Source organism: Podarcis filfolensis (assembly GCF_964270895.1).
Source record: "Podarcis filfolensis genome assembly, chromosome: 1".
Classification (NCBI taxonomy): domain Eukaryota; kingdom Metazoa; phylum Chordata; class Lepidosauria; order Squamata; family Lacertidae; genus Podarcis; species Podarcis filfolensis.
Genome location: NC_139604.1, coordinates 2,247,070 through 2,263,636, shown reverse-complemented (window position 1 = coordinate 2,263,636; position 16,567 = coordinate 2,247,070). Strand labels below are relative to the sequence as shown.

At 46.3% G+C, this 16,567-nt stretch overlaps 1 protein-coding gene across 4 annotated transcripts in view; it reads left to right on the top strand.

Annotated features, from left to right (window-relative positions):
* The first annotated feature begins 302 nt into the window (after positions 1-302).
* Positions 303-16,567, top strand: part of ERBB4 (erb-b2 receptor tyrosine kinase 4) — a 799,874-nt gene continuing 783,609 nt past the window's right edge. For all 4 annotated transcript variants that reach the window (XM_083626464.1, XM_083626462.1, XM_083626465.1 and 1 more), the window contains exon 1: positions 303-5,877. In XM_083626464.1, the coding sequence (XP_083482590.1) occupies positions 5,790-5,877 (88 nt within the window). In that variant the 5' untranslated portion in view covers positions 303-5,789. The remainder of the gene's footprint in view (positions 5,878-16,567) is intronic.

Genomic DNA, 16,567 nt, shown 5'->3' with positions numbered 1-16,567 from the left:
TGATCATTTCCCAAGAGTGAAATTTCTGGTCTCTTTTTATGGCAATGCATGGGCCAATTTATGTCGATTACAAACCTTCCACTATATCAGTTCCTCCTATATCCACTATATCCCCCTCATACCCTGCAAAGTATAATAGAGGTAATAATTTATTATACTATATTATATATATATATATATATATATATATATATATATATATATATATATATATATATTATATTATATATTATATTATATTATATTATTATATTATATTATATTATATTATATTATATTATTATATATTATATATATTATATAATTTCTATACTGCCCTTCATTTGAAGATCACTGTGATGAGATAGTAACTAGCTTGATAAGATCACCTAGCAAGAATCAGTCAGGCTGCATACATAACATGCATTTAAAGCACATGACTTCCCCCAAGGAATCATGTGAAATGATAAGGGTGCTGGGAATTGTAGCTCTGTGAGAGGTAAACTACAGTTCCCGGGATTCTCTGGGGAAACTGATGTGCTTTGAATGCATGGTGTGTACACAGCCTAGGTTTCAATGCAGTCCTTCTTAATTCAAGTCTGATAATCTGTCCCCACAATTGCTATTAATATATTAGGAAATCTGAGACCTTAAAGGCCAGGGGTGTGGGGTGAGCAGAGTTATGGGCCTCCTGTTATGGTGGACTATTATCCATCTCCAGCATCCATTCTGGATCACGCTGGCAGGGAGTTGGAGTCCAAAACCAGGAGAGCCACTCTTGCCCATCCATTATAAGCCATCTCCCTAGCTGATGGAAACACTGTGCTGAATATGTCCTCTGGTGTCCACTTTCTGGTCAGAAATTATTGTTGGCAATAACTGTGTTTTAGAAAATTTATTCATATTTGTGACTGCTCACATATTCTTAAATTATACACCTGTGGTGTGGAGACTAACGGGTGGACAACAAAAGTGGACTTTATGAGCCCTTGTAGTGGCTAACAAGGTGGCTTTACACTGCCAGGCTGGAAGGACATCAGCAGATCTCACTGTCCTTTCCACATTTGAATGCATGGCTCATTTTTATTTAATTTTTTAAACTGAAACAAATCAAATAAAATCAATACAATAAAAATAATTGAAGTACAAATACAAAAAACAAAGTGCTGTATATCCAGAAGAGACTTGAATCAGGTAAGTAGAGTACTTAAGACCACCAGGAAAACCCAATTTCACATTGTACAATGGAGAGGGCATCCTGTGTCTTTGTATTTGTTGCCCAGTATTTAAGACAAAACCCCACCAAACAGCATAGAATTTTTCAGGATTCCCTGAGCCTTTGGCAAAATGTAATTTATAGTTGCTGTTTTTCAGCTGCTGCTAAACTCCACATATCTGTATACCAAAGTGAAAGTTGCAAGTCCTGTGAGCTTTTCCATTTCTGAGCAATTGAAGTTCTGGCAGGCATCAACATCAAGAATTCCTGAGAGCTGAAGCCTTTCAGTTGATCATCCCATAGATTTAGTAAACAAAGCTGTGGTGAAATTGGACTGCGATATTTGAGTATTTTGCTCATCTCCTGACAAACCATTGTACAGAATTTGCATACTAGTGCTCACCAATATTTTCCTTCACCTAAACCTGCACTGTATCTGCCAAATGTGGAAGGAGAAAGGAAAACAAGAACCACAGACAGCCATGAGCAAACCTTAGGCCAGTGTGACATGGACCAAAGAAACACAAAACCTTGCAGGCTCCAGAGCAAATAAAAGAAGTTTACTTACATCAGTTCACAGTTGGATTCCTGAAGGCAGACTTAGTTACAAATATGTACATGTGGATCTACCCCATATGGAGGAATAACCCCAGTGCTTCTGCTAGCTAGCAGAGCAGTCCTAGCTAAAAGCTGGTCAAACGAAGAAGGAAGTCAAAAAAGAGAGAGGTTGCTGCATGACTCATCCTTTTGTTACCTGGACAGGTTAGGTCATGCCCACCTTCTATCACATGCAAAAGGAAGGATGCTCCAGCCAGGAGGAACAGGAAGTTTCAACTCGCTGGACCAAACATTCCCTCGCATGTCTTCTCTAGCATTTCAAGGAATGTTGTACTGATTGCCTCTCATGGATCACATCCCACAAAGACTTCCCACTCAGACAGCATCTGAATGGTGAGGAAAAGGAGGCACAATGTCTATCTCACTGTTTTGCAGCCAGCCCCAAAGGTGATCTCCAAGGCACTGGGCCAGATGCAAAAGGAGCTCCCCCTCTCACTGGAAATGCCAGGTGAGGGGCTTGTGTGTGATTCCTAGAGTTGGAGTTAGTGTGGAACAGAAAGGTATATGATGAGAAGGATGGGAAGGAAAAGACAAATAATTTTTAGTGGGACAAACCAGCTCTTTACTTCTCCCTCAGTGAATTCAGGACACAAGACGACTAACACCAGGGATGTTTACAAAATCCTCCCTGTCTGAATTTCTCCAAGATCTCCAATTTACTTGGCTTTGTTTGCAGAGCAGCACTGATGCCTGAGGGATCTTTTGTCATTTCTCCATCTTGTTTTCCAGGCTTCGAGGGGTTTTCATTTCCTTCCACTTGTGACACTTGATGAAACAGGGTGAAAAAGGAACTGTGGTGCCCCTCTCTGGGGCTCTTTGAATTGTGTGTGCCCAGGAGACTATGTGCTCCTTCAAGCTGTGTTTCATCAATGATCACTTATAAACATCAGTAGAGGAGGGGAAGTCTTAAAAATGAAAAGAAATAGTACAGCATACTGTTCACGTAGCAGCTCTTGAATTAATTGCAGAAGGTCTCAATGTGAACAGAATGGTTGGCATAAAGAACCCACAGAATTAAAGCAGAATGGGAATCAAGGAAACCAACTGCTCTCTGTGTGACACCTTATCTACTACCCAAGTGCCTTGCCCATCAGTACAGGGGCTATAGAACCTTCTCCACCAATTACATTCCTATGGTCTGAGTCGGCCTATCCTCAATGTGGCTCTGTGGTCTTAACCCCTTCACATGCTAATTCACAAGAATATGCATTGTTAGATTTGACTGCAAATCAAATACCACAGATGCTGTTATCCTTTTAGAGTAGTGGTGGAAATCTCTGGGTGTGAGGAAACTGCCTTTTACTAAATCAGACCCATCACTCCATCTAGCTCAGTTCTATCTCCCCAGACTGACTGGGGTCTCTCCTAGCCTTATCTGGAAATGCTGTGGATTGAAACTGGGACCTTTGGTGTGCAAAGCGGGTGCTCAGCCTCTGAGCTGCTCCGCTTCCCTGCAAGCAGGTGTTGCTGGATTGCATCTCTCACCAGCCCCAGCCATCCTGACCAATGATCAGGGTGATGGGATTTGCAATCCAACATCTGGCTTTGGAGGATTAACAACATTTGAGACTTCCATCTTGATTTATGCTCATTTCTAGTGGAGAAAAAAATACAACAGAGAAGTACCACAAGAGTCCAGTGGTCTTCACACAATTTAAAAGGACGTAGGACAGAGGAGCGCTGTTTAGGGAGGCTGAGGAGGCAGTTCAGTATCCCATAATTCAGTGGTGGCCCTTCAGGTGTTTTTGGACCTCAAACCCCATCAGCCCGTCAGGGTGGCTGGTGGACAGGAATTATGGGAACTGTAGCCCAACAACCTCTGGAGGGCCAGTATTCCTGCGCTGAAAGGTTTGCTATTTATGAGCTATCAAAAACAGAGAAAGAAAGAAACCTCATTTTAAACAGTTTAACCATGATTTAAAAAAAATAATTCTCCAAACAGCAGCATAAAGAAAGAAACAACTGTCTCATCATCCCAAACACATATATCAATACACGTTTGCAAAGTCTTCCATTCCAACTCATACACTCACCACAAACAGATCAGACAGGACCAAAAACAAAAAGAAGACGTGTGGGTATGAAAGGAAAACGCGAGCATATTCCTGTACAGACCTGAGGACTTGGCTGGGGCTCTGCACACCAAACCTCCCCACCCCACCCCACCCCACCCCCAAAAAATGGAACAGGGGGGCAGGGAGGTGGTGCCGGTCACCGGAGTCTGCGAAGTCCTCCTTTCCTCTCTGTCTTTGCGCTAAGCTTTCCATCCGAGGGGCATCCGCGAACCAGCAGCCTGAGTTTGAGGCGGATCGTCTCCGTCTGCAGGAAGAGGAGAAAGTTCCGCTCGCTCTCCGTCGAGCCTCGTCGCCCCGGCTCACTTTCCCTTTCAGTTTCCCAGAGCCGTCGCGGCGAGGAATCGCTCTGGAAGGGAAATAACCCGCGCGCAACGGAGCGGACCCCGCCGCCTGCTGTATGCCTTGGCGCGGACTTGAACTCTACGGGTCTTCGCCTCCCTCCTATGTCTGGTGGTAAAGAGAGGGAGGGAGAGACCCCAGATTTGATTTGGGTGGTTCGATTTCCGAGTCTTTCTTTGCGCGCTCTCCTTGTCAGAGAGAAAGGAAACGAGATTCCGATTTAGCGGCACCTCTTTTTACCGGGGCGTGTGCGCTACCGGAATCACACCTGTCTGTGCTTCTAGTAAGTACACACATGCACCCCCGGCGACTGCGATCCTCTGCCCTGCACACTTTTATTCGGGGTGCGGGAGTAAGTTCCACTGGAATCTAAAGCGCGACTTCCTTCCGAGTAAGCCTGGAAGGATCCGGCGTCACGAGAGGGAGCCGGCAAAACAAAGCCGAGGGAGCCCGGCGGAATAAATCCGCAAGGAAATGCCTGAAACGGCACATTAAAGAGCAAAGCCCAACACAAAACCGCTTTTCTCTCCTGCCCGGGCCTGAAAAGGCACATTGTGGCGCTCGCTGGCAGCGGCTGCCTCCGCCTTGCTCCATGGTAACCTGCGCGCAGCAGCCGCGCGCCCCGCTCGACGCGCGCGCCCCGCGCCCCTGACAGGTGTTTCCCGGGTATTTTGGTGGCGGGGGGGGGGGAGGAGGAGGGCGGCTGATCCCAGAATGCGGGGGGGGGGGGGAGGCGGGGCTCAGAGGCAGCGAGGAGGCGGGGCCAGCGCTGAGTTCTTCCAGCCTATCATCTCCTCCTGCTTCTGGGTTGGGGATTTTTGGGGGCTGGTGGGGGTGGCTTGGTCGGCCGGCTGGATTGTTAATCTGGGCAGCAGCCGGAGTCCTGGGAATCAATGGGAATCGACGCGCCGAGGTTTTACTACTACAGCAGCTCCTGGACTGGAGGGAGAAAGCGGGAGGCAGGGAAATAAACTAAAGCAAAGCAGCAGCACCCCCCCCCCCCCGCCCAGGATCGCTCGCGCGCTCTGTTTCTCCGCGCTCCGCTCAACACCCAGGGAATCGAGGAAGGGAGCCGGAGAAAGGCGGCCGCAGGGTGGACTAGGAGCCGGCGGAGAAGCGGACTCCAAGGAAGCGGCGGAAGAGGAGCTTTGCCCCGCCGGGGCGTTTGGGGTCTTCTGGCTTTCGGCTTGTTTTGCCCTTTTGAAAACTGTGGCAACAACTTTTGGGAGTTGCGGGTCAGGGCTTCTGGGAAGGTCCTCCGGTCCAGAGCAGCAGGCCATGCCCAGCGCTTGAAAGGGGCTCCCGGGAGAGAAGACCTCGCCACCTGAGAGGGGCTCCCCTCGTCCTCGGCTTGGCGGGGGCCGAGCGCGCCTTCCCGCCGGCGGCGCACCTTCCGCGAGGGCGAGCCGAGAGGACGCTGCGCGCTTGCCATCGCGGGCGCTGAGCGGAGGGAGACGAGGCCGCCGCCTGGACCATGTAATTGGGCAGCCCAGGAGAGCGTCCTTCCGAGTCTCCTTCTTCCTTGTCCCTGCCAAAAAATAGCAGAAGATCCAAGCCCGACGATGACGAAGAAGCCGGCACGAAGAGTGCTCTGCTGGGTCAGCTTCCTCGCGATCGCCGGCACCTTCCGCCTCGGCGCTGCTCAGTCAGGTGCGCTCCGCTTCTGCCTCGCGGCTCGCGGCTCTCGCTCTGCTTCTTTCTAGGGTTGCTTTGGATCCAGCCGAGGTTCCTTCTTTTCCCCGTTTAACATGTCCTCTGAAGATCGGCAGACTTTCCCTCCCTCTCTATAAATAAATCTTAGCGGCTTTTCATGCTCCCAGAAGGACACCCCCGGATAATATTTCAAACCGGGAGATTTGGTACAGGCAGCTAAAGCAAGTTGAGGGGGTGGTTTGCTTCTTTCCAGGGGCCGCTGCCACCTGCTTCCCTCTGGGGCGCTTTATTTGCGCGCGCGCGCGCTTGTGGTGCAGGATCCGGTTTTCATTTAAAACGTACTGAAACGATTTGGTTCGAGACGGGCCTCTTTGGCTCGGGTTCGGACTCCAAGCAGAGGCTCCGGAGCAGGCGAGCTCTTGGTGCCGGGCGCCAGGGAGAAGGTGGCTCCAGTCCTTCTGTAGCCCTCGGCGGAGGGCGCTTCTGGCAAATGCGCGTCCGGCGCTGTCGAGGCTGGCAGGTGCCTCTCGCTTGCGGCCCCGGGGTGTGTGTGGCGGGGAGGGCTGGGGCCGGCTTTCCTTCCAGCGGGACAGCAGCCCACCGGTTCTGGTTGCCCTCGGACAGGGCTGCGGAGGTGAACGGGGTCGTTTCTGCTTACTCTCGGTTGGCTTGGAGAGGAGAGCCGGGAGGCGGGGAGGCTTCTTGGCACCCGAACGAAGGGGCATGATCCAACCCGGTCCCAGCACATTCCACGCCTCCGTTGATTTCCACAGGAAGGCTGGCAGGAGCCCCCTCCCCTCGGTTCGCCTGGAGCTGAGAGTGAGGGTTTAACTTTGGGTGGATCCTGCCCGAGGTGCCCAGCTTTGTTTGGTGTAAGGGTCCTCCCGGGGAGGGAGAAGAAGCCCCCTTGTTTGCAGCTGCCACCTGGAGGAACGGGTACTGAATACAGATCGGGGCTTTTCCAGCTCGGTTATCCCCGCTCGGCGCCCCGGGCGCCTCTTGGAACAGGAGATCCTCCCTCCCTCCCATCTCCTGCGCAGGAGCTTCTCCTTTCTGGGTGGCGGGCTTCGCTTGTGGGTCCTTCTCTTACTGACCCAGAGGCACGACCCCTCGCAGGTGGGTGGGGAGGGATCAGGGTCAGCCAGGTTTGCTTTCCGGGGAGGGCCGGGCAGAATCTGAGCGCAAAGTTGGACACACTTGGATCTCTCCTGCCGGGATGCTGTAGCCAGGAGCTGCTTCTCCCAACGGATCTTGTTTTCTTGGTAGTAAAGAGTCCAGAGAATTTCACTGGCGTTTACTTCCAAGAAAGGAGGCGAATTAGGATAAGTTAAGTTACTGCTCCCAAGAATCTAGACCTTTGGGCACCAGGGTGACATAAACAGACAAAGCTTCGGAAGGTGGTGGACCTTCATTGGAGGTTTTGAAGCGGAGGTGGGGGGGGCGCATCTGCCATGGAGGCTTTAGTTGAGATTCCTGCGTTGCAGGGAGTTGGACTAGATGACCCTCGGTGCCCCTTCCAACTCTACAGTTCTGTGATTGTCCGCTAGCCCTCCTTGGCTTCTTTTGCGCTCGCAGGGCTGTTTGCTGGGCCGAATTTTGTGGACTTTTCTCGCGTGTTGACGGTGTCGCTGCCACGCACGTTTTGCTGTTGACTCTTGACGCCTTTGGAGGAGCCGCGGCTCCAGATAAGCGTACCATAAATGTCCAGATGAATTCAGGAATCTAGTCTCCTTCGCTCCGCCCTTGCTTTTGATCTCCCTCGTTCTTGGGGGTGGGGGTTCAGAAGGCACTGTTGATTCCCCCCGCCCAAAAGCAGAAAGATTTCTTTCGACTGGGCGTTTCATAGGGTCGAGGATTTTTCTTGAAGGGGCTTTGTGGCTCTTTGAGCTTCTAGGGTTTCGGGGTTTTGGGGGGATTCCTCTCTTCTCAGCAACTTTCTCTCTCCCTCCCTCCCCCCCTCCAAACACCTACTTTATTCTGCAGTGCTCTTAAAGAGAGCATCCCTGTGTTTTTATGTTGCTTTAGAGTAATTGGTAGCAAGTGCTGCTTTTTTTCCTTTTTCAAGCCTTCTGCTGCTCAGGTTTTCAATGATGGAACATTTGGGCAAGAGACTGGAGCAAAGATGTGGGCATTTGCAAATGGCAACACCACTGCTTGGCTAGGGAAAGGCAAAGGCAAAGGCAAAGATACAGATGCAATAGAGACGTCTGGGTGTGCATGTGAAAGAGAGACAGTAGAAGAGAAAGAGAGAGCTGATAAGAACATGTTTTGTTTTACTGGACCATTGACTTTATACAAGTTTCAGGCGCCATCAAATTTCCTTTGTGCTGAATGGAAGTAGTGCAAACTACTCAGCTCTACTTAGAGCAAAGCAGACATAAATATGGCAGGATGAAACCGCCATCTGAAAACAATAGATGCTTTAGGAATAGTTCCGTGTTACTCAGAAGCTTGCCTGCTCTCACAAAACATTGACAGGGCCAAAGACAATGCATGTGCTTGTGGGATCTCCTAAGGCAAATCTCTAGGAAAGTCATACTGAGCAAGCCCCACTGACAACAGTAGGGGTCTCACACATCTCCCATTCATTTCAGTGGAGCTTTTACAAGATATTTTCCCAGTGGAATATTCCTTCATGTCCAGGGCCCACTCCCTTGCAGCAACCGCCTGTCTCAAGCTCTCTATGTTTGTGTGTGGAGAGATGGAGAGGTACAGCTAATCATCCCCTGGTAAATCTACACAGGGAGCTCTTTTTCCTTGTCTTCCCTTCCCTTCAGCCAGTAGCAGTTTGGAGGAGTTTGTTTTGGTCCAAATGAGAAATTAAGTGTGGATAAGTAAACTGAGCTGCCAGAGGGCGACAAGATGTTGAGTGAATTGCTTTTAGATGAAACAAATTAAGGAAACGAGGGGAGACAATCTGCTTCTTGCATTATTAGACACGGCTTGGAGTTCAGGGGGGGAAAGTGGTGTATTTTTGAAATGCTAATTCCTTAAGAAGTGGGAGGGATGCACCTTATTTACTGCTCTATGCGAACAGCATGGAAATTCAGGCTGCTGGTTGTATTTTTTTGTTTTGGTACGCTACCAAAAAAATAAATAAAAAATAAAGAAGCAGATTTTGTTTTGAGTTCTTTTCTCCAAAGAAATCGCAAGAAATTCTCCCTGTGTGTTTGGTTAATTTTATTGCTTGAATAATATATAGACAACCCCAGTCTCTATGAGATTTATTTAAAAGAGGAGGTTCCAAGAATGTTGCCTCATTTCATACTGGAAAGTTTCATTATTTTTAGACTCATTAGCAAAACATTTAAACCTGCTGTTCTTGGAGAATAAGATAGACAAAAATCAGTGAGGAAAGGAAACCCCGTTTACGGTTCTCATTGGTGTTAGAATCTTGTCCATCAAGGGAGATGGGTCCAGTAAAAAGGTATTGTCTTACCTAGTTTCTTGAATTATATTTATGGACTGAATGGAACTGGGACTGAATGGAACTTTTAAGGTTGTAAATTGTCCTAAGGAAAACTATAGCGCATTGAAATCTTTTAACACGATTAGGATCTGGCTGTATGTTGGCATAAATCCTTTTGGTCCAGCTACACTGGACATGTGTGGGGTTATGCTGCATGTTGTTTACGAGTGCAGATCTCACCGCTCATGCTTCTCTGCAGCACCTTTCTTTAAAAATTAACACCATCACCATAACCTCCCACACATAGTAAAGTGATTGTTTTGTGTGCTGGACAGATTTGATCAGGCATTCTGGTCCACACACATTATGTTGCATTGTTTAATTTGGATCTCTGCCTAAGGCATACAGGCCAGCTATTTTTCCTTCACGATTTTAAGGTGTCTCCAAACATGGTTGAATAAATCCAGATAAATGTGAGGTTCTGATTACATGTGAGCCAGAAGCCAGATAATCATACTGGAACTGAGAGACAAAATATAGTCAAGAGTAAAAGCTCTATTTAATTTTAAGGCAATAAGGGGGCTGTGTTGGCTTTGATCCTCTTTTTAAAAGAATTCCCGTTTTTATATACATACGTGGTTCCTGTGAGCTTGAAATGACAGATAGCCTTGATGATATTCAGTCCATTCTGCCCAAATAGGGATATTTATATTAGTTGCAATCTATTGCATTTCCCCAGTAGGCCTAAAAGAATTTAAACCTGGCTTAGGTAAACAGTTGCAGGCTAAATGTGAGAGCCATGATAAATCTCAACAGACAAAGATGTGAAAAAGTTTGGCAAATGCTAGCCTTTTGATTTACATATACTGCGGCTTTCCATTCTGTTCTTATAGCACGAAGCTTCCTGGCATACTGAGAATGAAGCAGAATATTCATTCTTCAAATCATTGTTTTAGGAAAACTCTTTCTGGTGTGTACTGTTTTCCTCTTTTTACAATTCTACTGAATTGTTGTTGTTTTTGTCCATGAATGTTTGGTCTTTTTTCTATTTTTAGTTAACTGATCCTCTTGTATTTCCTTCTGTTAGGCTTTTCCCATTGGCAATTGCAAGATATTAATAATTCTACTTATTTTTGCACAAGCCTTTCTTCTCTGTTAGCCATAGTTGAAATATCATTTCTTATTCCCTCTGTGTTTTGCCTCTTGTTCTTTTCTTGCTGGCTAACCTTCCTTCCTTCCCCTTATCAACTGTCTTTCCTTTTCGTTCAGTCGTTGCCTAGTCTTTCCCTCCGTGTTATTTCTTCTCTAGGTGTCTTTGTTTTTTGCCGTTACTAGAGTTAATGATCCTAACCCACCGTCTAGTTTTGCTAGAGCGCCTAGACTTTAGGTGTGTAATCCTTTTCTTAGAAATAAGCCCCACTGTGTTCATTTAGCTCCAGGTAAATCAGTGTAGTATCGAGCTGCATGTCACAAATTTTTCCTTTTTTTAAACATAAATAAATAAATCACAATATGTAAAAAATAACTTACAGTAATGGAGCCCTTTCCTTCATAATCTGATGTAGTCCAACTCTGGAATCCATTGATACTTAGCTGCCTTTAGGTTTCACTGTGTTTGTCCGACTGACTAGATTGTCTTGAATCTAAACCCTTCAGTTCAGGATGGTGGATGGAGCCTGAGCTGCTCTCTATTTACCCATCTCTGATCAATCTGACATGGCTGGCTGAGTGGACAATCACAAAGCTATTCTGCTGCCCAGATTTATGCCTGAAAGAAAATAAAATGGCATCGATCCAGGGTCACTTGCTCTTTAGAACACTGACTCCCAAGGCCGAATTGGTCCTTAACAGGATGTTGATGCCTCCCCTGGGCACAATCTCTTATAGCTTCTCCTGGCTCCAGAGGGAAGAAAGACACTTTAGTTAAACAGAAGTGTTTTAATTGTAAACATTTGCTGATCCATTGTCAACCTATTATCTCATGACGGATGCATCCTCTGAGAGGAGGTCACTGTATTAAGCTGCAGTCCACAAGCAGCCTTGCTCTGTATGACTGCTGGTGCCGCCTCACGTTCTCAGTGAGAGTTGAGCGGAAGTGTTTCAGAGCGGGTGGCTCCTAAACTGGAGAACAGTACACCTTGGGGGGAAAGAAGGGGCACCCGTGCCTCTCCCATGCATTTCAGAGAACCTTGCACGGGAGATGATCATGGTGGAATTTGGCCAGCGGCATATGTTGGATGGTGTGTCCAGCAGGGGAGAACTTTCACCTTCAGGGACTCACGTTGCCTAATTTCATGCAGGTGAGAGGAGTCTGGAGGGTGATTGGGGGTGGGGTGGGGAGAAACCTGAAATGGGTGGAATGATGGGAGGAGGAGAAAAGCCCTTTGCAAGCCATCAGTCCAGCAAAAGTGATTTGTCCATTCTCCAGCAGGGAGAAAGAGGCAAAGGAAAAAAGAGAGAGTGAGAGAAAATGAGTGCCTGCTTGCTTGGGGCTCCAGCCATGCCCATAACAGGCTTTGACCCCTCTTACCACCAACTCTGGCCTGGCCTGCCACCAGCATGTGGCCCCTGGCAGAAAAAAAGGTCCCCAGCCCCTGCGGTAAGCTCTGATCTGAAGTCCACTAGTGTTGCCTTGGAGATAAGCAGGACCAGAATTATGAGCCCACCTAAGTGTGCTGATGGGCTGCAAGGAAGTCAGATCAGTTCCAGCTGCTTTCCTGGAGAGAACCGTTACTTGCCCACGGTGAACAGCTAACGGAAAGACTGCATTAAAGGAGGAAAATTTCAGTGATCAGAGTGTTTGATTTGGATCATGGTTCAGATTCTTCTTCACCCATTGCAGCTCAGGACTGCAATACCTCAAGGACTGCCTCTCCCCATATAATCTGACCTGGACTCTGTGTTCATTATCTGAGGCCCTTCTTTGTGTGCCTCCTCCACAAGAGGTCTGGAGGATGGCAACACGAGAACGGGACCTTTTCTACAGTGGCTCCCCCTTTGTGGAATGCTCTTCCCATGGAGGATTGCCTGGTGCCTTCGTTATATATATATTTTTGGCACCAGGAGAAAATGTTCCTCTTCAACCAGGCTTTTGGCTGATTAATATCCCACAGCCTTTTAAATGCGTCTGTGGGAAGGGGGGCTATTGTTTTGTTGTTTTTGTTTTAATTATTTACTTGGGTTTTTATCTTGCATTTTATTCTGTGAACCACCTTAGATCTTGTGATGAAAGGTGGCATATAGATTTAAAAATAAATAATAGCAAGAGTTTGCCATGTGTAAAATGAGAACTGGGGATCAGAGTAGAGAGAGACTGTGAAGCCCCTTGTGTATTAACAGCCTGATCTCAAACTCAGGTGTGTCTTACCCTATATGGAATTGGGCTTCACAAGATAAACATTTGGAAGAGGGGAATCTGCAGACCTCCAGATGTTGCATGACAGCTGGGGTTGATGGGAGTTGGAGCCTAATAACACCTGGAGGACCAGGGATTCCCCACCCCAGTTCTGAACAATAGTGCTTAGCAATTAGACTTGAAAGTTATATTGTTTTTTATTTATTCTAATTGAATTTTAACTTTTCAAGAACATTGGGAACACTGAATAGATTTACTGGTTAACCTGAAAAAGTGGCATAGTCTGCTCTCCTTTAGCTTTAACAGTGGTTTGATGTGAAGATTTTCAGAAAATGGTGATAACCATTACTAATATCTTTTCCACATCATGTAGTTGCTAAAAGCACAGCTACAGTGGTAAAATGGTAATCTCAGTACCAGGACAGGAATTTTCCACTGGATTAGAGAAAATTTTCATTTTGAAGAAAACCTTACAAGAATGGCTAGTTTGTATGAGAGAACCAGCAACAACAGTTAATTGCAATATTCTGCTCTTGTGGCTCTAGAAGAAGAAGAAAAAGTGAGGTTGTTTACTCCTGTGCGGGTGGGGGGTGTTCTGAAATTCCTGGGAAATGAAGGTTCCAGGGTATGCCAGGAGTCTCCCCACTTCACAGTCACCTTGTGCTGCTCCTGCACTCAGGGGCAACATCTCCTGCCAAAAGAAGGCTGTGGAATTTGGTCCATACTTCCTCTGTTGATGGGCAGCTGATGGAATCAACCAAAATGCTGTGGTGGGCTCCTCAAATGTTCCTGCCCATTTTTTCGTTAAGCTGTTGGCAGATCAGTCAGCAGCTCCTTTGGTTCTATATTTATCTTTGAAACTATATTTTCCTGGGACGCAGACTGCACATTAAGTAGGATAACATCATGAAGTGAGTTTGGAGTGAGGACAGTCCTTCCTGCTCTCCCTCTGAATGGGCAAACATAGTTACCCCCTCCCTTTGCAGATCCCCTTTAAAAAAAGGAATCCCTGACCATTATTACAGCAGGAGAAAGCTTTTGTGAAAGTTGTTCCCTCTACAGCTTCAGCTGAGCCCTTTTACCATTTTAAATCCAAGAACTACAGAGCTGTTGAATAAGTAAAGCCAAGTTAACTCTGCACAGTTTGAAGTATCCAGCTGCTCTGTCAAACAGTGCAGTTAATTTTTTGTATGTGCTTTCCCCTTCCATAACAAGGAGACTACTTTATCTGATATATTGGTTAGCCCACGTTTCCTTCAGAGGATTTTTCTCTGTCAAGTGGGGCCTCTTGGCAAGAGCTTCATCATGGCAAAATTTTCTCTGTCAAGTTGATGTCCTTTCTTTGGGCTGGAGCTAAACGTGACATCCAAGTGCTTTTGTGTTAATGTTGTAAATACTTGCATTTGGAGCTGTATTCCAAATATGGTCATATCCTGAATGCTACTTGTGATTAAATATTGACATTTATTTTTGAACTCTTTTTAAGAGGCATGGCTGTATTTAGAATATTGGTCTGCCAAGAATCAGCATATAGACATTTTCCTTTGAGTTTCATAAATACTGGTACATATTTTCAAGATCTAAAAAAGTAAAGCTTGCCAACTAATATTGTTTCATCTAAAGAGGGAGTGTGGACCAGGTAAGCTGTTGTGGGTCATCGTTCACTCAGTTGACACTGATTCCTTTTAGAGAAAGAAACGCTCTTGCGCAGTGCTCAGGCCTTTTGCATTGTCACACGTTTGATCTGATAACAAGGAGATCATTGAGCAAATGATGGGTGCAATCCAAGTGCACTTCAGACCCATTGAAACAAGTGGGATTTAAGGGCTAACTGCCTTTTGCATTCTACCCTGTGGTCACTGGGCTATATATAGTTTGGCTTGGCAAGGGGAGGAGATCATCTGAAACTCGGGTTTCAAGCCTTCAGTGTGCAGCTACAAAGAAAATATAGCAACTGGTGAGTCAGACTTTCCCCCCACCTTCAGTTTGATTCAGGTTGCACAAAACCCTCTGAGGGAACAGATCAGATGAGGCAAAACAAAATATGTCACTCTGTTTGCTAACAAGGAGAGACTGGTTTTCAAAATGACAAGTGGGACCTGCAACAAAATGATGTGGCGTATTGCCACCCCCAAGGAATGCTCTTGTTCAGGGCTTTTACCAGCCTAGAATAGAAGCCTTGTAGTGCTGTTCAAGCCGCCCAGGAGGTGGGGGAGAGGGGGAGGGGAAAGGACACATTATTTAAGGTGCTCACACTAGTGTTTAAAGCCCTAAATACTGTGTCTGAAAAACTGCCTCGTTCCCTCCTCCTTTCCTACCTCTTTCCCTCTCTGATCTTGGTAGTTCCACTGCCCCCAGAAGTTTTGGGGCTAGGGTGTCCGGGGCAGAGTATTCTCTGTGGTAGTCCCTAAATTGTGGAATTCCCTCACAACGGAGGTGCACCTGGCCCCTTCACTGTACAGCGTTTGTCATATGCTGAAAACACGCCTCTTTATCCTGGCCATTGACTCTATCTTTTGGACCCACTCTAATTGTGATTGTAATTTTTAAAAATATGTTTTTAATGCTGTATTTTATTTTTCTGTAACATGCCCCTCCCCCCAGGGCCTTTCTGGTGTAGGATCAGTAATAAATTTAATAAAATATTAATAGTAGCAATGCACTTCCCAGGGTATTCCCTGAATAGCTCCGTAGACACCCATCAACTTTGCCTATGTTTCCAAAAGGCACCACATAAGGCAGGCAGCAAAGAACTGATTATTCAGTAACTTGACCATGTACTGGGAAAGAGTTAATTGTCCTGTAAAAAGTTTGTTGTTGCCTAGGGACCAGTATTCACACAGTCTGCTTATATTTGCTTTATGCAAACAGAATATGGCACTAGCTACTAACTTGCATTACTTTACTTGCACTGAGTGCCATAACTAAACTGGGAGAAAGAGTTCAAGAGGTAGACAATTCCGATATGAAGGACTTAATTCAGGAACTATGGATGAATAAAATAAACCTCTCAATAAGAAGACCAACAATTACATAGTAAGTTTATAGGAGACAACAGGAAACACCATGCATTTGTAAACACTTCAGAAAAATAATTAGTATGAACCAGTGAGAATTTAAAGTCCCAATATGCTGGAACTTCTGGATTGTACACAATCCCATTTATGATCACAATCATAAATGTACATAATCCCATTTATGTCTGGTTGATTTCAGAATTCTATCACATAGAATTAAATGTGGCTTATTTGCACATAACTACAGTCTGTATCTGGAATCACAGTGGCTGTAATTTTAAGCTAAATAGATTTGGAGTGGGAAGGGATAGTAGTGATGAGGATGGATTTAGCAAGCGGCTGGGAAAATACCTCACTCGGGTATTTATTGAGCCTCCATCCTGATTCATTTGCAGGGAGATTGGACAGCATTCATCAAGCAAATGTAACCCACCCCACATTTCCCCATGAATTTCACCATCACCTTCCTTATCGCAAGAAGTGCAGGTTTGTTGCACAAAATCTCCAAATCGACTCTGATTGCATTACTGGAATTTGCTGGTATGTGACTGAATCCCACCCTAAAATAGCCACAGTCTGGAGGTGTCTTCCCTGTCAGGATCCTCGTTCGCAAGCAAAAAGCAAAGCACTTAGCTCATGCTCTCTGTAATTCTCCTGCTGGGGGTGGGGGCTGTGCCATTTCCCCTGTCTCCCCTACTTGCAAATGGGGTTACGGTATTGGCAGGAAACACCTTTCACCAGGGGCAGACTTTGGTCATTTTTCATAATATAGCACACTGTGCATGGCCAAAATTTGGTGCCCCCAAATGGACCTTCTCAGTTATGGAACTTCTCAATGTTGTGCCCCCTCAGCTCAGCACCCTAAATCCAGTGCTGCCATGCACCCACTGGACAATGAATTGCTTT